The sequence below is a fragment of the Gracilinanus agilis genome, chromosome 6 (genome assembly GCF_016433145.1).
Source record: "Gracilinanus agilis isolate LMUSP501 chromosome 6, AgileGrace, whole genome shotgun sequence".
Lineage (NCBI taxonomy): Eukaryota > Metazoa > Chordata > Mammalia > Didelphimorphia > Didelphidae > Gracilinanus > Gracilinanus agilis.
The window spans coordinates 227138667-227165232 of NC_058135.1; the positions used below are offsets into that span (position 1 = coordinate 227138667).

At 46.1% G+C, this 26566-nt stretch overlaps 2 protein-coding genes and 3 non-coding genes across 6 annotated transcripts; 4 read left to right on the top strand and 1 right to left on the bottom strand.

The window, feature by feature from the left end:
* Window positions 1-4387: 4387 nt before the first annotated feature.
* On the top strand, window positions 4388-8777 carry NOP56 (NOP56 ribonucleoprotein). The gene is made up of 12 exons (XM_044682159.1): window positions 4388-4447; window positions 4904-4993; window positions 5406-5520; window positions 5611-5772; window positions 5903-6101; window positions 6441-6628; window positions 6717-6868; window positions 7024-7124; window positions 7467-7615; window positions 7852-7973; window positions 8179-8304; window positions 8460-8777. The coding sequence occupies exons 1-12, from the start codon at window positions 4445-4447 to the stop codon at window positions 8664-8666; spliced, it is 1614 nt and encodes a 537-aa protein (XP_044538094.1). The 5' UTR covers window positions 4388-4444; the 3' UTR covers window positions 8667-8777.
* Window positions 6170-6310, top strand: LOC123253173. The gene has a single exon (XR_006506561.1). It is a non-coding gene; the product is annotated as a small nucleolar RNA SNORA51 (small nucleolar RNA).
* On the top strand, window positions 7684-7754 carry LOC123253166. The gene has a single exon (XR_006506554.1). It is a non-coding gene; the product is annotated as a small nucleolar RNA SNORD56 (small nucleolar RNA).
* LOC123253165 lies at window positions 8039-8106 on the top strand. The gene has a single exon (XR_006506553.1). It is a non-coding gene; the product is annotated as a small nucleolar RNA SNORD57 (small nucleolar RNA).
* IDH3B (isocitrate dehydrogenase (NAD(+)) 3 non-catalytic subunit beta) lies at window positions 8778-16223 on the bottom strand. 2 transcript variants are annotated; one of them, XM_044682161.1, is made up of 12 exons: window positions 16060-16223; window positions 15825-15905; window positions 12044-12142; window positions 11832-11952; window positions 11315-11381; window positions 11108-11240; window positions 10859-10992; window positions 10636-10738; window positions 10392-10538; window positions 10200-10294; window positions 9986-10046; window positions 8778-8905 (listed from the first exon to the last, which is right to left on the bottom strand). In XM_044682161.1, the coding sequence occupies exons 1-12, from the start codon at window positions 16093-16095 to the stop codon at window positions 8816-8818; spliced, it is 1167 nt and encodes a 388-aa protein (XP_044538096.1). In that variant the 5' UTR covers window positions 16096-16223; the 3' UTR covers window positions 8778-8815. The 2 variants fall into 2 exon arrangements, with proteins under 2 accessions (XP_044538096.1, XP_044538095.1); XM_044682160.1 differs by having other exon boundaries at window positions 8778-9367; window positions 16060-16206.
* Window positions 16224-26566: the final 10343 nt, after the last annotated feature.

The window sequence follows — 26566 nt, forward strand, 5'->3', positions numbered from 1 at the left end:
GATGCATTAGTAACTTCTGACATTGCACCCTAAAGATCATAAAAACTGAAGCCTCTTGTCTCCCCCAGTAGAATGTGATCTACTTGAGAGCTGGGGCTGTCTTACTTTTCTAATTGTGTCTCCAATGTTTTGTACACAGTAAAAACTTAATGCTTTATTAATTCACAATGCTATACAGATCCTCTCAATCCATCCTTTTAGTTACATTTTCTTTCTGGGATGTTGTATTTGGCCTAAGGCTTTGAGAAATCTGCCCATCTTCCTGGGCAGGTTGGCTATTGGTGGTGACCTAATGGAAAGAACAACTGAACATCAAGGGCCTTGAATTTGAATCCAGACTCTATTACTTACTAGTTGGGTGATTTTGACATCTTTGGGGTGGGACCAGATGACCTCTGTGGTCCATTCCAGGTCTTAATCTCTGATTCATTATCCTGAATCCTACCCTTACTATTTGGGTGATTCTGGGCAAGTCACTTTAGCATTCCCTTCCTATTACTTAGATTTGTTAAAAAAAAAAAAAAAGAAAGAAAGAAAAAGAAAAGGGTGCTAAATGTATGCTTGTTAATTGACTTATTGATCATTTCTGAGACCTTAGTGGCTGATTGCCCTTTCTTTAGTATGATCAGTTTCTCCCTAAATTCATTATTATCTAATTCTTGCCTAAGTTGATTCATTTACCACTTATCTGTCCATACAACTTTATAATACTTTCTTCCTAGAGTTCATCTTCTAGGCCTGACCTTTTAGGATGGTCCCTAAAGAGTGCATTATAACATACTATTAATAGAAAGGAAAGCATTAAATAGGGATCTACAGCCTCATTAAAAATATTTACCGCATTATAGGGGATATCCAGCATAGAATACAAATGGAAGAGGGATTCCTGTTATAGGAGCATAGAGTTAGAATTGAAATAAAAATTTAGGTAAATTAGGTGCTTGGTGGTATAGGTTTCTGTTAAGCTGTTAGGGCCAGTTATCAGAAATACACAGGCTTGGGAAGGCTAACAAGAGAAACTGACAGGATACCCACAATGATGTAAACCAGGTTTATTAAAGTAAGGGCATAAAGGGAAGGGGATTGGCACAATCTGACTACTTGATGTAACCAAGACTCCCACCAAAACTCAGTAGGTTTTCTTCACAAAGTTGTAACTGCTCTAACTGTATACTCTCTCTACCTAAAGATCCCAGCACCTACTAACCAAAATTCCCCTCACCCCACCTTTGATGATAACTAGAGTAGGGAAAAAGGCTGGATGGTAAGCAGGTTCAAAGGGTCCAAAGGGAGAGGTTCTCACTGACAATTGGCTTCAGGAGTTTGGTAAGAGTCCCAGCAGAACAGGAGTATCAGGAAACACAAACAGGAACCAGACGCACAGCCACAGGGAAGGAGAAAAATGGTCTAACATTCTCAACCACTTCCAAGGAGATAAACTGCTCACAGGAGAAGTCCACACACTTACTTCCTCCAGAGAGAAAGATCAACTGCCCCCAGGAGAAACTCACTCTCCAGAGTTCTAGAATCTTCCCTGTCTCTGCTTTTGTAGCATTTCCTGCTTTTCCTCAATTTCCCTATAACAGAATCGAAGGAAAACTTAGAGGTCATCTAATCTAACAGTACCATACAGATAAGAAAACAGGCCTAAGTGACTTGCCCAAGATTGCACAGAGAATAAGTGGTAAAATATACTAAGACTTTACAGATATTTGTTTGCAAATAACATTGTGCTGGTTGAATAAAACTCTTGAACAGAGAAGAATCTTCTAAATGAGAACCATAATTAATCAAAAGCAAAGTGTCATGGGGCAGCTGGGTAGCTCAGTGGATTGAGAGCCAGGCCTAGAGACAGGAGGTCCTAGGTTCAAATCCGGCCTCAGACACTTCCCAGCTGTGTGACCTTGGGCACGTCACTTGACCCCCATTGCCTACCCTTACCAATCTTCCACCTATAAGTCAATACACAGAAGTCAAGGGTTTAAAATTAAAAAAAAAAAAAAAAAAAAAGCGAAGTGTCATCCTTGCTTTCTCACTTACCCCACATAACCTAATGTGTAAATATATTGTTTCTCTTTATTATCATATCTATCATCAACCAACACATGAAAAAAAATGTTATATAGCATCGTCTTCAAAAATTTTCCAGATTGACTTCTTTCCTAAACCATTCCCAGAAATTTAAAACAAAACAAAACACAAAGGTTGAGTTAACTATGAATTGAGCTTATCTCTTTCTCAAAAACTGAGCTTAAAGAAGACAATAAACTCTAAGTACATACAATCATCTCTTAAGTTCACCTCAAATATCCAAGCATTGTGACTGATTATAGCTTCATTTTTTTTAAAACCCTTACTCTTCCATCTTAGAATTAATACTGTGTATTGTTTCCAAGGCAGAAGAGCAGTAAGGACTAAGCACTGGGGGTTAAATGACTTGCCCAGAGTCACATAGCTAGGAAGTATCTGAGGTCATATTTGAACTCAGGACCTTGTCTATAGGCCTAGCTGACACTTCACTGAGCAACCTAGCTACCTCCTGACTATAGCTTCTTTCTCAAGCTTTAATAAAATCAGGTGACCTTTAAAAAACTATATAAGCACCTCAAGATCTTTTGGTCCATGTTACTCTCTGGGAATATATACTCCTCCCAGGGTGGTGGATCTGTGTAGTGTTTCTTTACAATATTCTTCTTGCCCCCATTAAAGATCTATTATTATAGTGACCCTTCTTGGTGTGGAAAAAGGGAGCTTCTACATAGGCTCACATGCAGGTGAGGCACCAGATTCTGCCCTGGGTCCGGAGACTTTCCCCTAAGCTCAGGGTGGAGAATGAGGCTCCCATATGTAGTCTATGCAACAAACCTTCAACAAGTGCGAGTTGACATATTCTATACCAGTGGACAGCTCACCTCTGCCTAGAAGGGGTAGGTAACTTCGTTCTACTCTTACTGCCATTATTGTAAGTCCTCATTATCTTGTCTAAATTATTATAATACTCTCCTAATTGGACTCTCTGCCTCCTTTCTTCCTACTGCAATCATCTTCCATACACCAAAATGTTTTTCCTAAAGCATATGCTTGACCATGTCACTCTATTCAATACATTTCAATGGTTCTCTATTCTATGATCCAATATAAACTCCTTTTAACATTATACTTCTTGCCAGTCTATAGTCTAGTAATTCAGGTCTACTTGTTAAGCAAAACATAATCACTCACTCCACACTCGTACCCTTTCCCAACATCTCCTGTTTGTGCCTTTTTACTTGCTAACCCTTGTCTGAATGTCTTCTTTTCAACACCTAGCTCTAGAAAACTTTGGGTTCCTTCAAGACATCTCCAGCACTATCTTTTATGATAAGATTTAATTGGTCCTCTCAGTTGCTGTGTCTTTCTCTCCAAAGTTAACTAAATATTTGACTTGCACACATATATATGCGGTGTTTCCTAGGACTAGAAAAGCTTCTTGAATGCATTTAGCTTTACCTGGCTTTACCTAGCCTAACACAGAGTAGGTGCACAATAAATGCTTGTTGCCGGGTGGAATGGAAAGACTGCAGCCTAGCACTTGTCCACTGCAAAAAGACCAAGTGTAAACGGAACGTTTGTCTCTCCGGATAGCCAGAGTTCCTAGGGCGGGCCTGCCTGTACCTATCCCGAAGACACTGAGGAGCATGGGCTGAAGGATGGTCAGGAGTCGGACTGTCCTAGGGAAACGGTGCCGCGCTCTTGCAGCTCCAAAGCTTCTCCCTGACTAGACCTTTACCTTACTAGAACTTTATCAGTGTTCTCGAGTCATGGGAGAGCACTTTCTCAGAGGCACAAAGGCTGCTAAGCCCCGGGACAGCAGATGACCTTTGGAAGAAGGCAGAAGGAACACACAAGCGGAAACGGAAGCAGGCCGGTTACAATAGGAGCGGGAGAAACGACACAGTCAGCACGCGGTAAAAGATATCGCGAGAACTGAAGTCTAGTTCCCCGCGCATTGTGTGGCTTCCATGTCGCCAACGCCCTCACCCCCGGTTTCCTCCTTCCCGCGGCAAAGAATCGCTACTGTTGGCCCCACGTGGAGGAGTGACGACTTTTTCCGTAGGTGGAAGTGGCTAAGAGACCCATCAATTACGTTGTATTTTTAATACTTATTAGACCGTCCCCCACCTACGGGGTCTGGGTGATCCCGGAAGCACCGCCTCATTCCCATCAGCCTGCGGGGGCCGGTGCAAAGGCGGGAAGCAGCGCGCACGCGGCGGCCCTGGTGGCCCCACCCTACTTCCGGGCTAGACCATTTTCTTTAGTCTCCCCCTTGTTCTCTTTAAACGATGGTGCCTTCCCTGAGCTCTGAGTGGAGATTTCGACCCGGAGGAGGCGGGGCCAGCGACGCTAGGGTATCTGCGTGTCCGGCGGGAGGCCCGCATTGCGATTGGGGCTCCAGACTGCCGCCATGGTGAGCTGCCCTGCGAGCCATGGGGCAGGGGTCGGGGGTCGGGGGTCGCGGGTCGCCCTGCCCCAAATCTGATGGTGGAGAAGGGAGTAAGCTGCGGGTGGAGCGAGGGTCTAGTAGAAACGCGCGCGCACGGGGGCGGGGAGGGGAACGGCGTTGGCGGAGGCAGAGATTGCCGACTTTTGGGCCACATGTGTGCGGCCCTCTTCGTGTGGTGGCTTGGGCCTTCCCTTGCGGGCAGAGCAGGACAGGCAGGAGGAAAGCGCGGCCTTTGTCGGGGATGAGTTTCCCGGGACTTTCTGGAGGGGCTTTGGCGCTCTGCTTTTCTGGACTGTATTGGGACAGCGTGGGGAGTTGGACCCACGTGGCGGGGTTGGCCAGACGGGTTAACTTTTTCGGTCACCGAATCGGGGTCTCGGAAACCCCATTTAATCAATCTTCTCCCCCCAATACTCCTAGGTGCTGTTGCACGTGCTTTTTGAGCACGCTGCCGGCTATGCTTTGCTGGCACTCAAGGAGGTGGAGGAGATCAGTCTGCTACTACCCCAGGTGAGCCCGGCTGCAGGTAGGGAACATTTTGGGAGTGGGGGTTCCCCGGGGCAACAGCCGATGCACTGTGATGAGTTTTTAAAATCTGTCAATCCCCTGACCATGGTGATGTGACTTAACCTCTGAGTACGGTGTCTGTCCTGGTCCCAGAAGGAAGGATGGGAGGGTAGTATGAAAAAGGAGTTCTAAGAGAAGGCCACGTGCTTCTGCCTCGTGCTTTTTATATCTTTAGGTCAAGTAACTTTCCTTTGCAATTCTTGATGATGGAAGAGGAAGAAAGCATTGTGGAGGAGCCTGTGTCCCTGAGCCCTCTTGGCAAACTAGTTTTTAGGTGCTTATTTTCCCTGAAAATGGGGAGTTTGCTCCCTCCCCCCTCTCCAACAGTGTCCCTAGACACTCTCTTTCTTCTCAGGTGGAGGAATGTGTGCTGAACATTGGAAAGTTTCACAGCATTGTCCGTCTTGTGGCCTTTTCTCCATTTAAGTCTGCCCACAGTGCTTTAGAGAATGCTAATGCAGTTTCTGAGGGTGAGTGTACCTTCCCTTTAGTTTTTCTGTGACTTATAGATATGCTGTGCCCTTGTAATTTGAAGAAATAACTTATGTATTTACTCACAGGTATCCTCCATGAGGATCTCCGACTTTTCTTGGAAACCAACATGCCAGCTAAGAAGAAGAAAGCCTTACTGGGTGTTGGGGACCCTAAGATTGGGGCTGCTATCCAAGAGGAATTAGGCTATCCCTGCCAAACTGGAGGTGTTGTTGCTGAAATCCTTAGAGGTAAGATTCTGGCTGTGATATAAGTAGAAGTTGAGTGAGTACTGGACTCCAGAGGTGGAAAAGGTACTCTGGGGATATTGAAAGGGTTCTGAAGTCTTGACAGTTTCTCATTCTACTTGATTGTTTCCAGGAGTTCGTCTGCATTTTCATTCTCTGGTGAAAGGTCTGACTGAGGTTTCAGCTTCTAAGGCCCAACTGGGTCTAGGACACAGCTACTCTCGGGCCAAGGTCAAGTTCAATGTGAACAGAGTAGACAACATGATCATTCAGTCCATCAGTCTTCTTGACCAGCTCGACAAAGATATCAACACCTTTTCTATGCGTGTCAGGTCAGCTCCAGGGTGGGTGGGGCAGATGTTTGAGCCATGGCTAGATTTTGATGGCACTCTAGCCCTTCCACCTCCTATTGCTTACCACAGACTGTGTTTTTTCTTTGCACAGACTGTATAGAAAAAGGAGGCAGAGAAACCTTTCCTCTTGTACACCTCAGCCAGGAGCCTGCGTGTGCCCTAGCTGTATTGTGAAAGGGGAGACAGTGACAACTTGGGAATCTGGGGAATTGGGTTTGGGGCTGGGTGGGGGACAGGCAGGGCAGTGGGTAAGGTGTGTGTTTCTCCATTGGACCACTAATTTTTTTTTATGCTCAAGATCATCTCTGGTTTTTCCAGGGAGTGGTATGGCTATCACTTTCCTGAGCTGGTAAAAATTGTCAATGACAATGCCACATACTGTCGCCTGGCCCGTCTCATTGGTAATCGAAAAGAATTGAATGAGGAGAAGTTAGAGGCTCTGGAGGAGCTGACAATGGATGGGGCGAAGGCCCAGGCCATCTTGGATGCATCTCGGTCTTCCATGGGTCAGTGTTTCTGCTGGAATTTTTTTGTTCTGTCAGTCATGGAGGAAGAGGATGTCAGGTTTTTTATATTTATTTGTTTCTTTTCCAGGCATGGACATCTCTCCCATTGACCTGATCAATATTGAGAGTTTTTCAAGTCGAGTGGTGTCTTTATCTGAGTATCGACAGAGTTTGAATACTTACCTTCGATCCAAGATGGCCCAAGTGGCCCCCAGCCTGTCAGCCCTCATTGGGGAGGCGGTCAGTCATTGGGGTGTGTGTTGGGGGGTACTGTTGCCTTACAGCTATTGTCACCTTGCAGCTTCTAGTTTAACTGTTTTCTTCGAGTAAGAGTGTGTTTGGTTATCTAAGAACTGGCTGCCCTTTGCTCACGACATTTTTTCTCTTCTTCCTAGGTTGGTGCTCGACTGATCTCCCATGCTGGGAGCCTTACCAATCTGGCCAAGTACCCAGCATCCACAGTGCAGATCTTGGGGGCTGAGAAGGCACTGTTCAGGTACCAATGTTCAGGTACTGACATTCTGGTGCCAGCTGCTAGGGGGTGTGTCACTGTGATGGCAGCGCTGGGGTACCCTGACCCGAAGGCTTTGTCTCGGTTGTGATGGGTCAGCCCTAGCCTCTGAGTGACCCCCATGGCCCCAACGAGGGGATGCAGCCTCCAGGTCAGCGACATCTGACTCCTGGCCCCCATGGGAGTTTTGTGGGTGGGGCTGAGGTGGGGAATCAGTTTTGGAATTGAATGGGAACACAAAGGTTGGGGAGACATTTGGTAAAATTGTCCAGGGGTAAGGGATTTGGGAGTCTGTCCCTGGGAAGCTAACCCTGTACACTTCTATAGAGCCCTGAAGACTCGGGGAAATACCCCCAAATATGGACTCATATTCCACTCAACCTTCATTGGCCGTGCGGCCGCCAAGAATAAAGGCAGAATCTCCCGATACCTGGCAAACAAATGCAGCATTGCATCCCGGATCGACTGCTTTTCTGGTACAGGATTCAGGGCTGAGGGGGAGGGAGGAATAGGGTAAGCAGGAAAAACTTATTCCAAGTGGCTTCTGCAATGATGGGAAAATTTTTCGTCAACAGCAGTTCACCTTGTGAGTGTTGAATCTCTTAGTCTGAGCAAAGCTGAGGGTTGAGGGATTTGGAGATCACCAGGGTCTCCTTGAAGGGTGGGCTCCATGATCCCCCTCCCAACAAGTGTCCTAATTATCTGTTCCCAGAGGTTCCTACAACTGTGTTTGGAGAGAAGCTACGGGAACAGGTAGAAGAACGCCTATCGTTCTATGAGACCGGGGATCCACCCCGGAAGAATCTGGATGTCATGAAGGAGGCAGTGAATGAGGTTGGTCTACCAGTGGAAAGTATGGGGGGGGGGAAGGACAGATGGAGGGCATAGTCTATACCTGTTGGAGGTGATGAGCATCATTACCCTGACTCCAGAGTGGAGGCAAAAACTGATTTAATGAGCCTGATCCAACATATCAGGGGAATTTTATGCTTAGTGCTATTTGGGGTTTCTGGGGGCTGACAATAGTTTCTCTGGCCAGGCTGGGGAAGTGGTTGCAGAGATTAGGAGGAAACTGGCGAAGAAGGAAAAGAAGCGGCTGAAGAAAGAGAAGAAGCGCCTAGAGGCTTTGGCAGCTGCAGAAAACAGCATTCCTGAAAATGGACAGGTCAGAGAAAGCTTGTGTGTGTTACCTATCTGTGTATATCAGACAAAGTGAACCACCCACCCCACCCCCCATCCAAAAAACCATGGTGAACAATATGTAATCTGGGGGCTAGGTTCTAAGCCTGTCCTCATTTTTACCTTCACTGTGCCTTTTAGGAAACTGAGAATGGGGAGGAGAAACCAAAAAAGAAAAGAAAACGGCAGGAGGATGAGACAGAAGAAGCCCCAGAAGAGATGTCTACACCCCCCAAGCCCAAGAAAAAGAAAAAACTTTTATATTCAGAAGAAGATGGTGTAGCAGCGGACACACCAACCATAGTCAAGAAAAAAAAGAAAAAGGCACAAAAGACTTCTGAGGACTAGAACCCAGGACTTGAGGCTCAGGCAACAACTGGTGCTGTGTTCCTGGGCCCAGCACCCAAGGGCCAGGATTGCAATTTCCCTCACCCCCAATAAAGACATTAACTCACGGAATGCTACCTTGGTTTAATTTATTTCTTCTCCCAGATTTGTCAGGATGCTTGTGGGGTAGACAGGCTACTAATGATGGCCTGGGTGAGATCCCGGCAGGTGGCATAGCCACCCATGTCCGGGGTGCGTACCTGTGAGGGAAAAGGGGGTAATAATTTAACCTTGGACCCAAGATAATTTCTTGGATTTTCTTTCCTCCCTCAGGCCCTCATCCCATTTCTGTTCACAAATTTTTTTTAATACCTTCCCCCATACTGATAAGGGGATTGTCCACCAAAAGCCCCACATTAAATTGGAAGGGATGGCACAAAGGATCCTGACTGGTCCGTTTTTATTGAGACAAAAGCACAAACAGCTGTAGATGATAAAGATCTTGTCCCATGGAATGGAATGGGGCAGAGGCACGATCCTCCAAGTGGTCCATTTTATGGAAGCTGGGTGAGAACAATGGGACTTGTCCAGGGGCTCTAGTCAAGGGCAAGATAAGGAAATGGGAAGAGGTTCTAGCCCCCATGAGGGGGGTGCAGGTGGCTGATGACAGACTTGATGAAGTCAGACGTGGTGCTGTAGCCGCCCATGTCCCGAGTCCGAACCTACAGCCAGTGACAAAGCCACCAGGAACGAGAAGGGAAAAGATGGCTAGTGAGTGGGGAGGGTGGGCAAGAGAAGGGAGAATGATGATGGAGGGGTAGGAGGGCGACCAGAGGAAAGATGAAGTGCCAAGAGGAGATGAAGGGCTGGGGAAGAGAGATGAGGCAGTGCCAAGAAGAGATAGAAGAATGGGGAAAGAGTTGAGATGCAAAGAAGAGATGGAGGATGGGGTGAAGGATGGCCCAGAGAGAAGTTGGCATTTGTAAGGTTCTTTCAGGTGTACAAAGGAAGTCAGCTAATTTCATCTGATCCTCAGAGCCCATCAGATCATCTGATCCTCTGGTGGGCTGAGCAAGAAGAGATGTGAGACAGGAACAAGGAAAAGTCCAAGAGAGCAGCCCAAGGGGAAGCAAGAACACCAGCAAGGGGTGAAGAGGGTGGGGGAACAGCCAGAGGGCAAGCCAGGATGCTGCTGAGGGAGAGTGCCAGGATATGCTTAACCCAGATGGGGAGCTGGGGAGCCAGAATGGAGCCAGGAGAGCAACATCCTGGCACCCCTGGAACTCCTTGGGTGGGCAGGGGAATGATTACAGAGGGTTAGTTAGCCAATCCATACTCACTTTGCCCACTTTTATCACCTTCTTCACAGCCTCAGCAATCATGTTGGAGTGATATTCCAGGCTGTCCCAGAAGAAAAGAAAGAACTGACTGACCCAACCCACAACTCCTACAACCCAGGGAGGAGGATGGGTCGGTCTCTGTCACCGCTCCCCCCTCCCCGCACACCCACCATGCGACCTCTGCCCCAAGTGGCTTCCCAGGCCCAGGACGTACTTGAGGTGCCTCAGCATATTGCTGGAAGACAGCAGCATGGCAGTGGGGTTGGCAATATTCCTACCCACAGCTTGGGCAAATGGATGCCTTGCTCCCTGTTGGGGTAGAGGTGAAGTTAAGATGATGCAGTGGTGCCAGGGGACCCCAGAAGGAGTCACTGTTAAGAAAAAGTGCCCCTGAGGCTTCACTCACTGTTTCAAAAACAGCATATTCTGCACTGTAGCTCTCACCAGGAACCACACCTGCACCCCCTACCAAACCCGCAGCCAGGTTGTCAATGATGTTTCCATAGAGATTGGGCATCACGAGCACATCAAACTGGTATGGATTCTGCACCAGCTGAGGAAGGGAGGAGAGAAGGGTGAGAGATGAAGTGTGGTTGGGGTTCGGGGGGGGGGGGGGGGAGGCACGCGGAGAGGGCTGGGAGACACTGTACCTGCATACAACAGTTGTCTATGATCATGGTCTCAAACTTGATTTTGGGGTATAGCTCAGCCACCTCCTCACAGCACTGCAAGAATAGCCCATCGCCAAGCTTCCTGGAGGGGAGGCCAGGGTCTGAGGTCAGTGAGGCCCCCAAGCTCACCCAATCACCCATATGACCTTCCCAGGACCCTGAGCCCTAACACCCCCGGCCACTTCCAACTTGTGACTCTCACATAATGTTGGCCTTGTGCACGGCTGTGACCTTCCCTCGGCCCTTCTTGGTGGCATAGTCAAAGGCAAACTTGGCAATTCGCTGGGACTTGGCACGAGTGACGATCTTCAAACATTCAATCACGCCTCTGGCACTCTGCATGGGTGGAAGGAGCAGACTTAGGCTAAAATTAGGTGAGAGGGGGACAAGATGTCTGTTCTGTCCCTTTGCCTCCCACTGCAGGACCACAGCCAGGGGGCTTATACTCCACCTCGTGCTCCAGGGAGCTATATTCTCCTTCAGTCTGCTCACGGATGATCACCAAGTCCAGATTGTTGTGTCGAGTCTTGTATCCTGGAAGGCTCTTGACATGAACGACATTGGCAAAGAGGTCCAGCTTACGCCTGGCAGAAGGGGAGAAGGTAGTATTATACAGTGCCACAGCACCCAATGTCCCAAGGTCCTGTTAACCTCATACCTGAGCCGCATGTCATAAGAGGCCAAGTCCCCCTTGTACTCGGTGTCCATTGGAGTGTGAATTTTTCCTGTGAGGGCACATCCAGAGTGAGGGTCAGTGAAGGTCCCAGGCAGAGGTCGGATTTCTTGGGGGGAAGAGCCCTCTACCTGGCATCCTAGGACCACCCCCTACATCTATCTGAATCCTTGAATCCGCCTGTCCCTCCATTCGGCAATTCACATGAGAATGTAGTCAATACCCTATTGTCCTGCACTAGGCAGGTTGGACTAAATGCTCTGGAACTCTACAAAATGGTCAGAAATTCTTGTCCTAAGCTCTGCTGACCCAGATAACATGCGGTTCTCAATTAGTATGCAGCTTGAAATAGTCACCCTGAGCTGTAGGGCTCCCATGGGAAAGGGCTCTAAGCAGCAGAGCGAGTAGGAGTCAAGTTCAGCAATACTGGTGTGAGAACCAGGGAACAGATGTGAAATGAAACTCATTTGTGGAGAGTGGGAGCTGGGAGACAAGGACATACCGATGATAGCGACCTTGTTTTCTTTCATGGAGCTCAGCACTTGCTCTAGCTTCTCTTCTGAGGCCATGTTCTGCACCTCACTCAGATGGTGCTCCTGAAACTCCACAGGGACACTGGCCGCCTGAAGGCCCAGAGGTGGGAGATATTAGTGGGGCAGTCTGTCAGGCTGCTTTGAATCTGTATCTGACCCTTCCTTCTCAACCCCTTCTTACCTTGAAGACTTCTTTAACAGCATGCATGAGCTCAGGCCCCACACCATCACCAGGCAGCATAGTGACAGGGAATGCCCCTTCCACCTTCACATCATCTACCTGGGAGGCACAGAGGAAGGTGGATGGAATATATTAAGGCCTCTAATAGACTGTAGAGAACTGACTGTGAAGGTTGGGGTCAGTGACTTAGGAGTCATGGTAATGTGTAGATCAGAGAGGGCTGGAGGATGGAATGCCATGCCAAGTTTGGAAAGCAACTTGGAGAACATCTAGCCAAGCCCTACCTCTCTCTCTAGTCAAACAGCAAATAACATAACAAGAATTTATTTCATAGGATTTAAATGAGTAGGGATCTTTTCTTAAAAATAATAAACAAAACAAACCTACCATCTGTAGAGTCTCAAGGTATTTTGACTCCATCCCTTTTTTATAGCTCTCATTTCCCTTCCCAATCACTCCTTTTCCTTCTCTATAATAGAAAATCTGCTCTTCATTTTCAACCATTTCTTACAAGAGAGCAAGTATTGCATAGCCTATTTTCTAAGACCCGGTCAAGTTCAGGTTTGCTATTAGGCACTAAATGTAAAAGGACCCCTCATTTTTGTGAAGATCTAATGTCTCAAGTCATCATGACTTTATTATCTCCATCTTGCTGCTGAGGAAACAGATTAGGAGAGGTTCAGTGATTTATATCAGCTTAAAGCCAGTGAGAGGTAAACTACCTTTTACTAGGGGGTTTCAAATCCAGGGCTCCTGACTCCCAAGCCACTACCCTCTCCACTACTCAGGGAGCTGTGTATGCCTGGGATCCAGAAATGACAAAGTTTGCAAAACCCTTTGTGTTTATGTTATTCCATTAACATAAGCCCTGCAATTAATTAACTCTGAGCATCATCCCTAGGTTGAAAGGTCTGAGACCTGAGACTTCATCCATATAAGGTACCTTGTGAGGAAACTGCCTGTACCAATACCACTTAAGCAACTGTTCTGCAACCCAGGGTCTTGGAGAGCTAAATGGGCATTATCCTAGAGCACATGGTCAGTGGCATTCCTGGGAACTCAGGTGGTCTCGACTCCAGGACCTACCCTCCATCACTATGTCATGTTGCTCCTCACTGTCCCTAATATTTTATGGATAAAGAAACAGGCTTGGAGAAAAAAGCCAGTACAAGAAATGGAACCCAAACTCAGCACGTCCTGACTCCAAGTCCAGCACTGCCAATCACCAGGTAATTCTATTCCAGCACTATTACAGGATCCTGGCCTACCCATTTCTGTATGACTGCCTATAGGGGCAGCCTGCTGGGATTGCTCCTGGCAGAGTGCTGGAGGATCAGTGACATACCGATTTCTAAACATTGCTCTAACCATTCCTTCTCTTTCCCTAAACTTCTTAATGTTACTGTCTTTTCCAAAGTTCTTGATCTTTTTTCTCTATGATTTCCTATGGCTTCAACTTCTATCACTATGAGCAGATGACTCCCAAATCTCAGGTCCTGATTTTACTTCTCATCTCTAATCCAACATCTCAAAATGCCTGAGGACATTTCCAGCTGGAGACCCCACCAGAACCTCAAACTCAATAGATTCAAAGTCAAGCCAAATTTAGGATTATAAGATCATTGATTCAGAGTTGCAAAAGACCTTAGAGATTGTCCATTTGAATAAATGGAGGACCTGGAAGAGTAATTGACCTCCCCAATGTCATACATGTAGTAAGCATGAGAAGGCTTGAATCTTATTCTTCTCACTCAGAATCAGTGCTCTTTCCACTGTATAACACAATCAGTTTCCAATCGACCTAAATTTAAATTGACCTCACACAAGAGTTAATGTTTCATAAATGCTTGGCTTAAATTTATTTATTTACTTTATTTAGAATATTTTTTTCATGGTTACATGATTCATGTTCTTTCCCTCCCCACAATTCCACTGGGTCTTATATGTATTATTGTTCAAAACCTATTTCCCTATTATTACTATTTGCAATACAGTGATCATTTAAAGTCAACAAATACTTGGTAACTAGAGCTACCTTCTGGATTATTTCTTTCACTGGCACCACCATTCACCCAATCTTTCAAACTGGGGTTACCTTCTACTCTTCTCTTTCCCTGGTCTCACACTTAGCTGTCAAGTCTTGTCAGTTCTACCTTTGAAACATTTCATGTCCATCTTCTCTATATTTTTGATTGCGACATTCCTAGGCCCTTATTTATTTAGACTTGTTGCCTTTAAACATCTTCCTATACCCCCCACTCCCACCCCTCCAATCTATCCTAGACATTATGCCAGGCTATTTCCTTATATACAAATCTGTCTGTGTTTCTAATCTGCTCAAAATCCTTCACTTGAAGGCTCCTAATTCCAAATTGAAAGTAACAAAGGGCAAGTTACTTATTGAAGAAAAGAATAAGGAAGACTTGGGCATATACCTGCATTACCCATTCAAAGAGCTTTATTCTTTAGCCAATTAACTGAATGATAATATAGAAGGAATGCTAATTAAATCTGTAAATGATACAAACTGAGAGGGAATACACACCAGATAAGAGTCGGCATCCAAAAATATTTTGATAGGCCAGAATGATGGGTTGAATCTAACAAGATAAAGTTTAAGTGGGATATACCTTTTTATATATACATATATATATACCTATACCTATATCTTTTTAACCATATACCTGGGTTAAAAAACTAAAAACTAAACAAGTACAGGGTGGGGGAGGTATAGTTCCTATGAGAAAGAGAAAGTAGTTAATGAACTACTAGCTCAAAATGAGTGTACTACTTACTATGGATACCAAAAAAAGTAAAAGAAATGAAGGAAAAGTTGCTGTTTGGAAGATCTTTAGCTTGGAGTAGAGTATATTTGAAAGGGTGTGGGGATGGGTGGGGAGACAGCTATTACTCCCCTCAAGCATCTGAAAGATTGTCATGGGGAAAACTCAGTCAATAAACTTTTATTACACATTCAAAAAATGCCAGGATAGCCCTGAGTACTAGGGATACAAGAAGAAGCAAAAGCCAGTCCCTGCCCTCAAAGAACTTACAATCTAATGTTTTGCTTGGCCCTAAAAGGGCAGGAGGAAGAGCAATGTTGTACAAAAACATATTTTGTTTCAATTTAAAAAACATCTCAATGAAAAGAGCTAAGCAAAATGGAATAGGCTACCCTGGGAGGAAATTCTCATTCCTGGAAGTCTTCAAATAGGGTTTAGATGCTGATGACTCCCAAATCTACATCTGGATTAGATGCTAAAGTCGACTTTGGAAATGGAAAAGATAACTGTTGGAGCTACAGTAAGAGGGCTCACTATTCTGGCATTAAATGGCTTTTGAAGACCTTTTCTTCAAATAAGGACTTTATTTAATTAATAATAATTACTAATATTAAACCTGCACTCACATCTGCGTCTTCTTTGAGTATGGCCTGGCGACAGAAGCTGAAGCTGCCTAATTAAGAGTGGAGAGGTTCATCACCAGAGGTTTGGCCACCAGGTATGCAAAGGCTTGGCCATAGCAGCTCATGACCTTTAATTAATTAATATGCGGAAAGGTTGGTGCAATGGTACCAGAATGACACCTAGAATTCTACAGGGGGAGGAGTTGGGGGTGAGGTAAGAGAGGGGAGGCCAGAGAAGGGAGGGAGGGGCTGGGAAGGGATCATTTAGCAGGGAGAGAGCATGAAAACTCGGTCACAAAAAATAACCCCCTGTGACAGCCCGGGGACTGGGGGGGGGGGGCAGGAAGGGAGGGGAGGGCAAGGGACCCCTCTCACCGCACTCCGCGGGGTAGCTCGAACAGCAGCCGTGGTCATCAGACCCCTCCAGGTGCCAAGGTTCGGGGTGACCACAAGCGCCTGGAAGGACAGACAAACGGACAGCCCGTGACCCCGATGATACATGACAAGGAGAGGGCGCCCGGATGCCAGCCTTCCGCTTCTGGCCCCGCCACCCTCACCCCCCTCCCACTGTCCCTTCTCCACCGGCCGGCGGACTCCTCCCCTGCCTCACCCGACTAAGCACTCGGACTCCGGTCAAGGCCGCCATCTTCTTCGATGCCCCTGGGTTAAGGAGACTTGGGGGAGAAAGTCGTCGCGCCAGTAATGACGTCAAGACCAGAGCCGACGGGGCGGAGGGGAAGGAAGGAAGGAGGGAGTGAGAGCGAGAGAAAGTACAGTCACGTGGGGTCAAGACTGGAGAAGGAGCAACCTCCCTCCTGCTCTTCGAGGGATTGTTGAGTGTCGATTTATAGATTGGAATCCCTGGTGGAAGGAGTGTCGATACATAGATTGGCATCGAGTGTCGATACATAGATTGGCCTTGACATTGACCTTTCTGGGCTTGTTCCTCGCTGGAGCGTATGTAGGTTTTAGAGCTCGAAGGGGCTTTGTAGAGCATCTCCCCTCTCCCCCTGTTACAAATGGTGAGAATCTGACCCAGGGAGGGGGAGCGAGGTATAGGAGCCTGGGAGCTGGCAGTTATTTATATAATGATTTAAGGTTGCAAAGCTTCTTAAGTCACTTGAATCTCCCAGCTAACAGATGGGGAAAACCGAGGCAGATAGCGCTGAAGCGACTTACTCAGAGTCACGGAGCTAATAAATACCTGAGGCTAGTTTGGAACTCCGGTCTTCTTGACTTACAAGCATTGGATTTATGCATTGGACCTCACGAAAGCATGGGGTGCCGGTGTGTGCTTTCGTGCGTGCCTGTGTGTAAAAGCTCTTTGCAAACTAAAGTCCTGCAGAGCTCCTGTAGAGCGAGATGGAGGTCCTTGAGTGACTGCTTAAAAGTTTAGTCTTTATTTTGTGACCTATAGGGAAACAGTAAGAGTTTCTCATCAATGAAAAGATATGTTGAAAATAATATTTTGAGACAGGAGTTCCCGGGTTCAAATTTGACCATATACTTTCTAGTTCTCTGAGCAGGTCACTTAATACCTTTTGCCTAGCTCTTACTAATCTTCTGCCTTGGAACCAACACACAGTATTTATTCTAAGGTGGAAGGTAAAGGTTAGAAAAAAATGACTGGGGACAGCTAGGTGGCTCAGTGGATTGAAGAGCAGATACAGAGATGGGCAAATTACTTACTCCCCATTGCCTAGCCCTTACTGCTCTTCTGTCTTGGGACTAATACACAGTATTGATTCTAAGATGGAAAGTAAGGGTTAAAAAAAAGTTAAAAAAAGAAAATTATATTTATGATAATGCTGTTTCATAATGGTAAAGTTTACAAAGTGGCTCCTTCACAACTCTATCAGGTAGGAATTGAAAATATCACTTTACCCATATTACATATGAAATACTGATGCTCAGTAAGGTTTGTACATCCCCTAGAGCCTAGGGCAGAAAATTAACTCGAATTTTTAAGAAACATTGTTGAATTGAGTTATTTTTTGCTCACTGTCACACAATTCAGAGCCAAGTCTTGAAACCTCATCTTCTAACTCCAAATCTAGCCCTTTCCCCCTTATACCATAATGTGCTGGGCACAGTCTTTAAATTCAAGGAGTGTTAGAGAGAGGAGAGCAGAGGATTGAGTAAGGAGTATGAAGAAGTATCCACATTTGGGGGAATCAGAAGAGATTGAGAATGTGAAGATGAGGTTCTGCTGCCTACAAGATGGAGCTACCAGCTTGCTGATCTCAGTATCTCTGAAGCCTAGGTGTATGTGTGTATGTGGTGTTAGAAGCTGTAGAGGTGACCTGATAGAAAGTTGTGGTTAGACAGAAACAGCTTTGAGTATGATACCTAGAAAAATAGAGCAGTTCTGAGTGATAATGAGATCCTTGGTGAGGCAAAGGCAAGGTCTGTGGCTGGAGTGAAGGGAAGATGGAGTAAAAGTATTCATTGAACACTTGCCTGGTGTAGGACCCTGACTGGGAATAGTAAAACACTTTGTCACTCTTCATGCGACCCTCTGATTCTTGCAGCATTCTTCAGGAAACATTCGTGGTTTTTTTTTTTTTTCTTAAACCCTCACTAACCATCTTAGAATCAATTCTGAGTGTTGGTTCTAAGGCAGAAGAGTGATAAAGGCTAGGCAATGGGGGGGGGGGGGTTAAGTGACTTGCCCAGGGTCACACAGCTAGGAAGTGTCTGAGGCCAAATTTGGACCCAGGACTTCCTGTTTCTAGGCCTGGCTCTCAAACCACTGAGTTACCCAGGTGCCCCCTTCAGCAAACATTCTTAGTTGGCTCCTGACACCTTTTTCAAGCCTGTAAAAAGAAAGGTCATCATTGCATTTAGTGACTTTGTAATATCTGGAAGGCTGTGCAATAACTAAACTGCCCGCCAGATGGCACTCTACCCAAACCAGCCGCCTCCTGATCTCAGCATCTCTGAAGCGTGGGTGGCCTAAGCCTTTTAAACAGACTGCAGTTCCGGCAGTGGCCACAAGATGGCAAGTAGCCCTCAGACACCTAAACTGCTCCTGGCCGTCTGCTGAGTATATGGCTCCATCTGTGGGCTGGTCCAGAATTAATCTAGGGCAGTGACGGGCAAACTTTTTAAAGAGGGGCCAAAGGAAAGGAAACGCTCATCTGTCAGTCTGTTTCTAAGGCAACTCTTTCAAAGTTTCATTGTATTGTATCCTACTCATTGTATTCGTCAGATTAGGAATAATGTCGTGTGTCCGGGATAGAACATTTCCCGGGGGCCGCAGCTGGCCCGGGGGCCATAGTTTGCCCACCACTGATTCTAGGGTCTCCACTTTCAGTTAATAATTCCCACATTGACTCTTTCAGGCAGCATGCCAAATGAATCCATAAATCAATTAACAAGCTTTTGTTAAATTAAAAAATTATTAAATTAAACTAAAAAAAATTAAATTTGATGCGGAGTTCTGGAGATACAAAAACGAGTTCGTATCCAGCCTCAAGAAAATGACATTCTATAGGGGAAATAGGTTGGATCTGGGTTCAAATTTTGCCTTAATTGCTTTTCAATCTTGGGCAGACCACTTAACTTCTCTGATTCTCATTTTCCTTACCTGAAATATTTACAGATAATCACATCTATAATTACAGATAAGGCAAATAGAGGGAAAAGAAATGGAAGCAGTGTCAGATTTTCTATTCTTGGGCTTAAAGATCACTGCGGATGGCTGCTGTAGCCATGAAATAAAAAGATGCTTGCTCCTTAGAAGGAAAGCGAGGGCAAATCCGAACAGCTTTCAAAAAAAGCAGGGATATCACCTTGCCAACAAACGCCTGTGTAGTCAAAATTGTGGTTTTTTCAGGGGACAGCTGGGTGGCTCAGTGGAATGAGAGTCAGGCCCAGAGACGGGAGGTCCTAGGTTCAAATCTGGCCTCAGACACTTCCCAGCAGTGTGACCCTGGGCAAGTCACTTAACCCCCATTGCCTATCCCTTACCGCTCTTCTGCCTTGGAACCAATGCTCAGAATTGATTTCTAAGACAGAAGGTGAGGGTTTTTTAAAAAACAAACTATGGTTTTTCCTATATTTGTTGTTCCTCTTTGTTTCAAAGAGGACCCATTAACTTCATGAGGTGATGACTTGGCACACGAATTAGATTTTAAGTGAGGCAGCGTTGCACAAAGTAGTCAGCCTCGTGTTCTCTTTCAGAGTCCTGGGGCAAGACAAAAGTCAGAATGACTGGTGATGGCTGGGGATGCAGGAGACGACCCTGGCATTTTTTTTTTGTATTTTAAACCCTTAACTTCTGTGTATTGGCTCCTAGGTGGAAGAGTGGTAAGGGTGGGCAATGGGGGTCAAGTGACTTGCCCAGGGTCACACAGCTGAGAAGTGTCTGAGGCCAAATTTGAACCCAGGACCTCCCATCTCCAGGCCTGGCTCTCAATGCACTGAGCTACCCAGCTGCCCCGGCCCTGACATTTTTGATGTCAAAGTCTCGAGTGCTCCACAAGCCCCTGCTTCAGTTCCGTTCACGGCCATCGGGACAATCGTTCTCATCCACCTATTCCACCAGGGGAAATCTTCACAGGCTTGGCCTGGACATCTGTTATGAGGAATACGAGCAGGATCTGCAGAGAAGAGATTCTAGAATGTGGCTGTGGAAGAGAGGAGATAGTTACTGGATTTGGGGCCGAGTCTTTTCTCTGGGTTTGACCCGGCTATTTCCTGTGACTGTTTTCTGCCTCGTTTTCCCCATCTACCTGCTTCCCTGCTGACCAGTTGATACATCTACTGAGCTTCCTGGTGTGATCCTACACCGTCTGAGCCATCTCTCTGTGAGAATTGGGTTTGGGGTCCTTCTGGATCCAGAACCTCTTCCTGGGCCCTGTCCTGCCTAACCGCCCCAACGGACTACCTCTATTACCATCAAAGGGGGGGTTTATCTCTGTTAGGGACAGACGGGCAAGGATCAGAGTAGCTCCATTTCTGTGAAGGCTTCCCGTGAGGGAACAACTTTAGATGTGTGGGAGGTTTCAGTAGTGGATATTAGTTTAGGTCATCCACCTTCCCTTGTTCTAATGTTCTATATCCATCTGTGTTTGTTACCTCTGCCTGGATTTGGCCTCTTAGCCTGTCAACCCACATTCAACCTGCTGACACTAGTTCTGTTGGCCTCCCCCAAACAGTTTAAGCTTCTGATACCGGCCCTGTCTGAGACATGGAATCCCATCCCTAAACCCACCAACGCTTACACACCCTCCTCACTCACTGGTGGTCTATGGGCTATCCTCAGCTCGGTCAGCCTTTCTGCCCAGAGAGCTCTACTGGGGTGAGGCTGCTGTAGCATGGGTAAAATGTGGACACCAAAGCTGGACGAGGAGTCCCCAAAAGGACTTGGCAAGGGGGCAGCTGGGTAGCTCAGTGGATTGAGAGCCAGGCCTAGAGACGGGAGGTCCTGGGTTCAAATCTGGCCTCAGCCACTTCCCATCTGTGTGACCCTGGGCAGGTCACTTGACCCCTATTGCCCACCCTTACCACTCTTCCACCTATGAGCCAATACACAGAAGTTAAGGGTTTAAAATTAAAAAAAAAAAAAAAAAAACCAAAAAACCTAGAAAAAGGACTTGGCAAGCCCTCCCACCAGAGATGCTGGCCTACCCTGGACACCCTACACACCGCCATTTTCTTTTCCAGTAGCAAAGTATGGCTCTGAGAATTGAACTCTAAGGACGGCTGAGCACCACAGAATGGATGCTTACGAATTATGGTGCATGAGAAGACGTCTGAAAGCCCCTTGGACGGCAAGGAGATCAGATCAGTTAATCCTTGAAATGAATTCAGATTATTCACCGGAAGGCCAAATGCTGAAGCGGAAGCTGAAATTCTTTGGCCACCTAACGAGAAGGCAGGATTCATTCAAAAAGACTTTGATGCTGGGAAAGGCTGAAGGCAAAAGGAGAAGTGGATGGCCGAGGATGAGGTGGCTGGATAGCAACAAATAGGAGCTCGGACAGACTTAAGGAGCTGGTGGAGGATAGAAGGACCTGCTGTTCGTGAGCTCATAGAGTCAGACATGATTGAACTACTGAACAACAACAATTATTTATTCATTCATTTATTCATTAATTCATTTATTCATTCATTCATTTATTTATTTACTTATCTATCTATCTATCTATGTATTTATTTACTTATTCATTTATTCATTCATTCATTCATTCATTTATTTATTTATTTATTCATTCATTCATTCATTCATTTATTTATTTATTTTTAAACCCTTGTACTTGGGTGTATTGTCTCATAGGTGGAAGAGTGCTAAGGGTGGGCAATGGGGGTCAAGTGACTTGCCCAGGGTCACACAGCAACAATTATCTATTTTTAGTTTTCACCCCAGTGAACAAACATTGATTTTTCTCTTCCTCCCGCTCACCCTCTCCATTGGGAGGAAGGGGAAAAAAAAAACCCTTTATAATACATATGGATAGCCAAGCAAAACAAATTTCTACAATCAGTCATGTAAAAAAATATATGTCTCATTCTGCATCTTGGGTCTGTTGCTTCTCGGTAAGGAGGTAACTAGCATTTTTCATTTTCAGGTCCTCGTAATCATCTTACCTGTAAAAAATGAGTGGGCTAGACTAAATGGCCTCTAACACCGAAGCATATTATCCTGTAGAAACATATAAGTACATGGAAAGTCTTTACAAATAAATATGAGGCCATTTGGTGGGGAGACAGCTAATGGCTAGCAGCTGGGGGAGTCAAAAAGGGCCTCACGTAGGAGGAGATGTTTGACCTGAGCTTTGACGGCAACAAGAGATTCTAGGTGGAAGAGTTGAGAAAGGAGCATATTGCAGACAGAGGGGGACTCACAGCTCGAACCAGGGTGGTGGCTGGGCAAGTCAAGAGAGGGGGACATATTTGAGAGGTATTAAAAAGAAAGAAACTGCAAGATCTGGCGGCTGCTTGAATGTGTGTGTGGCGAGGAGTCAAGGATGACTGAAATTGTGAACTCGAGAGCCTGGAAGGGTGATGATACCCTTGACAAAAAAAAATCAGCAAGTTCATTGGAGGAGAAAAGATCATGAGTTGTGTTTTTGGACATGGCGAGCTTCAGGTGCCTCCAGATCTAAATGTCCAAAAGACAGATGATGGTGATTTGGGCCTGGAACTCAGGGGAGAGACTAGAGGGGGATCTATAGATCTTTGAGTCTTCTTCATAGAGATAGTGTAACCCACCGGAGAGGATGAGGGCCCCAAGGGAGAGGGTATGGAGAAAAGAGAAACCAAGAACATGGCCTTTGGGGACCCGAATGGTTACTGGGGAGTAGCCCAGTATGGAGAATGAACCAGCAAAGGAGACTAAGAGGAAGCGATTAGAAATTAAGATTAGATTAGATTAAGAAAGATTAGAAAGGAAGGAGAACTTTAATTTAGCAACCAACAGGTGCCTACCAGGTTAGCAGGCACTGTTAAAAATGACATAATCTCTATTTTTAGGGAGCTTGCACTTTAACCAGGGCTGTATACAGAATAAAACACGTGTCTATAGACATAATAAACATAAATACAAAGTGGTCGGGGAGAGGCTTCTAGAAACTGCGGAGATCAGGAAGCCTTCGTGTAGAAGATGGTTCTTTTTCTTGGTTTTGAAGAAGAGAAGAAACCTGGAAGGTAGGAGTGAGAAGTGAGTGCATTCCGGGCATGGAATATTATGGGAGGACAAGAAAGAAAATCAGTTTGACTAGATTGTTGAGTGTGGGAGGGGGAAAATGTGAAATTAGACTGGAAAAATAGATTAGGATCAGGTTGGGAAGAGCTTTAAAAGCTAAATGGAGGATCCTGTGGATTGTTTCCAAGGGAGAAGAACAGTAAGGTCTAGGCAATGGAGGTTAAGTGACTCGCCCAGAGTCACACTGCTCAGAAGTATATGAGGTCAGATTTGAACCCAGGACCTCCCTCTCCAGGTCTGACTCTATTTACTGAGCCACCTAGCTTCCCTTGGAACACACATTTATTAAGTGCTTACTATGTACTAGATGCTTTACAAATATTATCTCATTTGCACCCTGTGCCACCAGCTGTGGTTATAAGAGCCCGAGTTAAAACAGTGGCTTGGTGAGGAGAGAAGGGAATGGGTGCAAGATCTGTGGAGACAGAAATGGCGAAATTTGATAACTATATGGATATGTGGGATGAGAGAGAGAGTGGGGAGTAGAGGATAGTTCTAAGGGTATAAACCCAGGAGACTGGAAGGATGGTGGTGCCTTCAACAGAAATGGGGAGGTTTGGAGGAGGAGAGGGTTTAGGGGGAAAATGAGTTCAGTTTTAGTCTTGATGAATTTGAAGTGTCTTCAAGATAAAGCATTTAAAATACCTAATTGTCTTTTAGAAATGAGGATCTTAAGGAAGAGCCTGGAGTTGGATGTCAAGAGGCAGCTATGTGGCATAGTGATAGGATAATAGGTCTGGAATCAGGAAGGCCTAAATTCAAATTTAATCTCAGACACATTAGCTAGCTGTATGACCTTGGGCAAGTCACTTAACCTTTGTCTCAATTGTAAAATGGGGATAAAAATAGCATCTCCCTCAAAGGGTTGTTGTGAGGATTAAATATGATATTGGCACAGTGCCTCACACATAGATAGTAAGCCCTATATAAATGCTAGGTATTATTATGTCTAGATCTGAGAGTCATTTATATAGAAGTAATAATAAACTATATGGGAGGTAATTAGAGAAAGGAGAGGAGAAGAAGAAGGAAGAGGAGAAGGAGGAAGAGAAGGAGGAGGGAGAAAAGGAGGAGGAAGAGGAAAAGAAGAAGGAAAAGGAGGAAGAGGAAGAAGATAAGGAGGAAGAGGGAGAAGAGGAGGAGGAGGAAAAAGAGGAAGAGAAGAAGGAAGAGGAGGAGGAGGGAGAAGAGGAGGAAGAGAAGGAGAAGGAAAAGGAGGAGTAGAAGACGAAAAAGATGAAGAGCATACAGCATGGAGACTTGAGGAACACCTACAGTTAGAAGCAGTTATATGGGGGGCAGCTGGGTAGCTCAGTGGATTGAGAGCCAGACCTAGAGACGGGAGGTCCTAGGTTCAAACCTGTTCTCAGACACTTCCCAGCTGTGTGACCCTGGGCAAGTCACTTGACCCCCATTGCCTACCCTTACCACTCTTCTGCCTTGGAGCCAATACACAGTATTGACTCCAAGATGGAAGGGAAGGGTTTTAAAAAAAATTAAAAATTAAAAAAAAAAAAAAAAAAGCAGTTATAAGGCTGAGCCAGCAAATAAAGCCTGAGGAGCAATGTCACAAAAACCCAGGAAGGAGAGGGAGATGCGCCATGTTGAATACAAAATGAGAGGGAGAGAGAGAAGAATGATAGCTGAGGAGGGGGGCTATCAGGCTTGGCAATTAAGAGAATAATGATAATACTAGAACGATCAGTTTTCTTTGAGTCACGAGGCTGGGAGCCAGATAAAAAGGGTTAAAAACTGAGTGAGAGGAGAGGAAGTGGAGGCAATGAGCCAAGAGGGTTTTTGTTTTTTTTTTTAACCCTTGTACTTTGGTGTATTGTCTCATAGGTGGAAGAGTGGTAAGGGTGGGCAATGGGGGGTCAAGTGACTTGCCCAGGGTCACACAGCTGGGAAGTGGCTGAGGCCGGGTTTGAACCTAGGACTTCCTGTCTCTACGCCTGACTCTCACTCCACTGAGCTACCCAGCTGCCCCTTAAGAGGTTTTTTTTAGGTGATCTAAAACTTTAGAAGGCAGGACCAACATATAGCGTGATAGCCTGTGGGGGCCGGTGGGGTTGAGCCATCTTCCTTTTAAGCATTAAGGGTTTCTTTTGTATTCAGATATTTTATTTCCCCAATTACATGTAATAACAATTTTCAGCATACATTTTCTGAAATGATCAGATTTAAATTCTCTCCCTTTCCCACCTTCCCTCCGCATACTGGACGGTGCTCGGCGATTTGATCTGGGTTACACGTGTGTTATCATGCAAAACATACTTCCACGTGGGTCCGTGTTGCAAGAGAGCCCTCCCCAAAAGTCCAAACCCCCAAATAAACCCCGTAAATAAACGAATGTGAGGCTTTAGTAGGCTTTGATCGGCAGCGGACTCAGCGGACTCCATCAGTTCTTTCTCTGCAGGTGGCCGGCATTCTTCGATCAGACCTGAGTTTTAGGAAGGTCATTTTAGTGGCTGAATGGAAGACGGGCTGGAGAGGGGAGAGACCCCCGGCCCACCGACCCCGGCGGCACCTACTGCGGTAACCGCGTCTGAGGTGACCAGCGCCGGGGCCAGAGTGCTGGCAGCAGCAGAGAGGAGAAGGGAGCGCATGTGAGAGAAGTTGTTTATGGAGGACTAATGCGAGGAGGCACGGCTCCGCTTGGTACCGAAGCCTGCTAGAACCGGGCCAGCCACTGAGGAGGATGTTAGAGGATTTGAGAAAGATGTCGCCCATCTTTCAGGCCCGTGTGAAGGACTCTTGGGGGCTGGTCATACCTGATTTGGCCTCTAGGTGGCCGTAAAAGCTTGGGCTATATATACTACCTCGCTCTTGCTGCCCGAGATTGTTTTTGCCAGCTTGTTTTCTCCATCACTGTTCCGGGCACTCCTACACCTTTCATAGCCGAGCCCTTGTCTCACTGAGACCCGGCCTTTTTCCCCTATTGAGTTGGATAAATGGGTTTCTTTGCTAAAGACAGAGGGGGGGAGGGGGAGGAAGGAGAGAGAGAGAGAGAAACAGAGAGAGAGAGAGAGAGAGACAGAGAGACAGAGAGACAGAGAGACAGAGAGACAGAGACAGAGACACAGAGAGAGAGAGACAGAGAGAGAGGACAGGAGAGGAGAGGAGAGGAGAGGAGAGGAGAGGAGAGGAGAAGGAGAGACAGACAGACATAGAGAGGAGAGGGAGAGACAGACAGAGACAGAGACAGAAAAAGAGAGAGAGGAGGGGAGAGGGAGAGACAGAGACAGTCAGAGAGAAAAAAGAGAGTGAGAGAGAGAGAGAGAGAGAGAGAGAGAGAGAGAGAGAGAGAGAGAGGAAAGGGAGAGACAGAGAGAGGCAGAGAGAGACCGACACAGAGAGAGAGACAGAGAGAGACAGAGAGAGACAGACACAGAGAGAGAGACAGAGA

Bases quoted from the DNA above. Each gene is read 5' to 3' on its own strand.
- NOP56 (XM_044682159.1), top strand. The intron at 5,773-5,902 runs GTAAGATTCTGG...GATTGTTTCCAG, and splicing joins TGTTGCTGAAATCCTTAGAG to GAGTTCGTCTGCATTTTCAT. The intron at 8,305-8,459 runs GTCAGAGAAAGC...TGTGCCTTTTAG, and splicing joins GCATTCCTGAAAATGGACAG to GAAACTGAGAATGGGGAGGA.
- IDH3B (XM_044682161.1), bottom strand. From the start codon at position 16,095: ATGGCGGCCTTGACCGGAGTCCGAGTGCTTAGTCGG. The intron at 15,906-16,059 runs GTGAGGCAGGGG...CTGTCCTTCCAG, and splicing joins GAGTCCGAGTGCTTAGTCGG to GCGCTTGTGGTCACCCCGAA. The intron at 10,993-11,107 runs GTGGAGTATAAG...CCACCCATGCAG, and splicing joins ATAGCTCCCTGGAGCACGAG to AGTGCCAGAGGCGTGATTGA.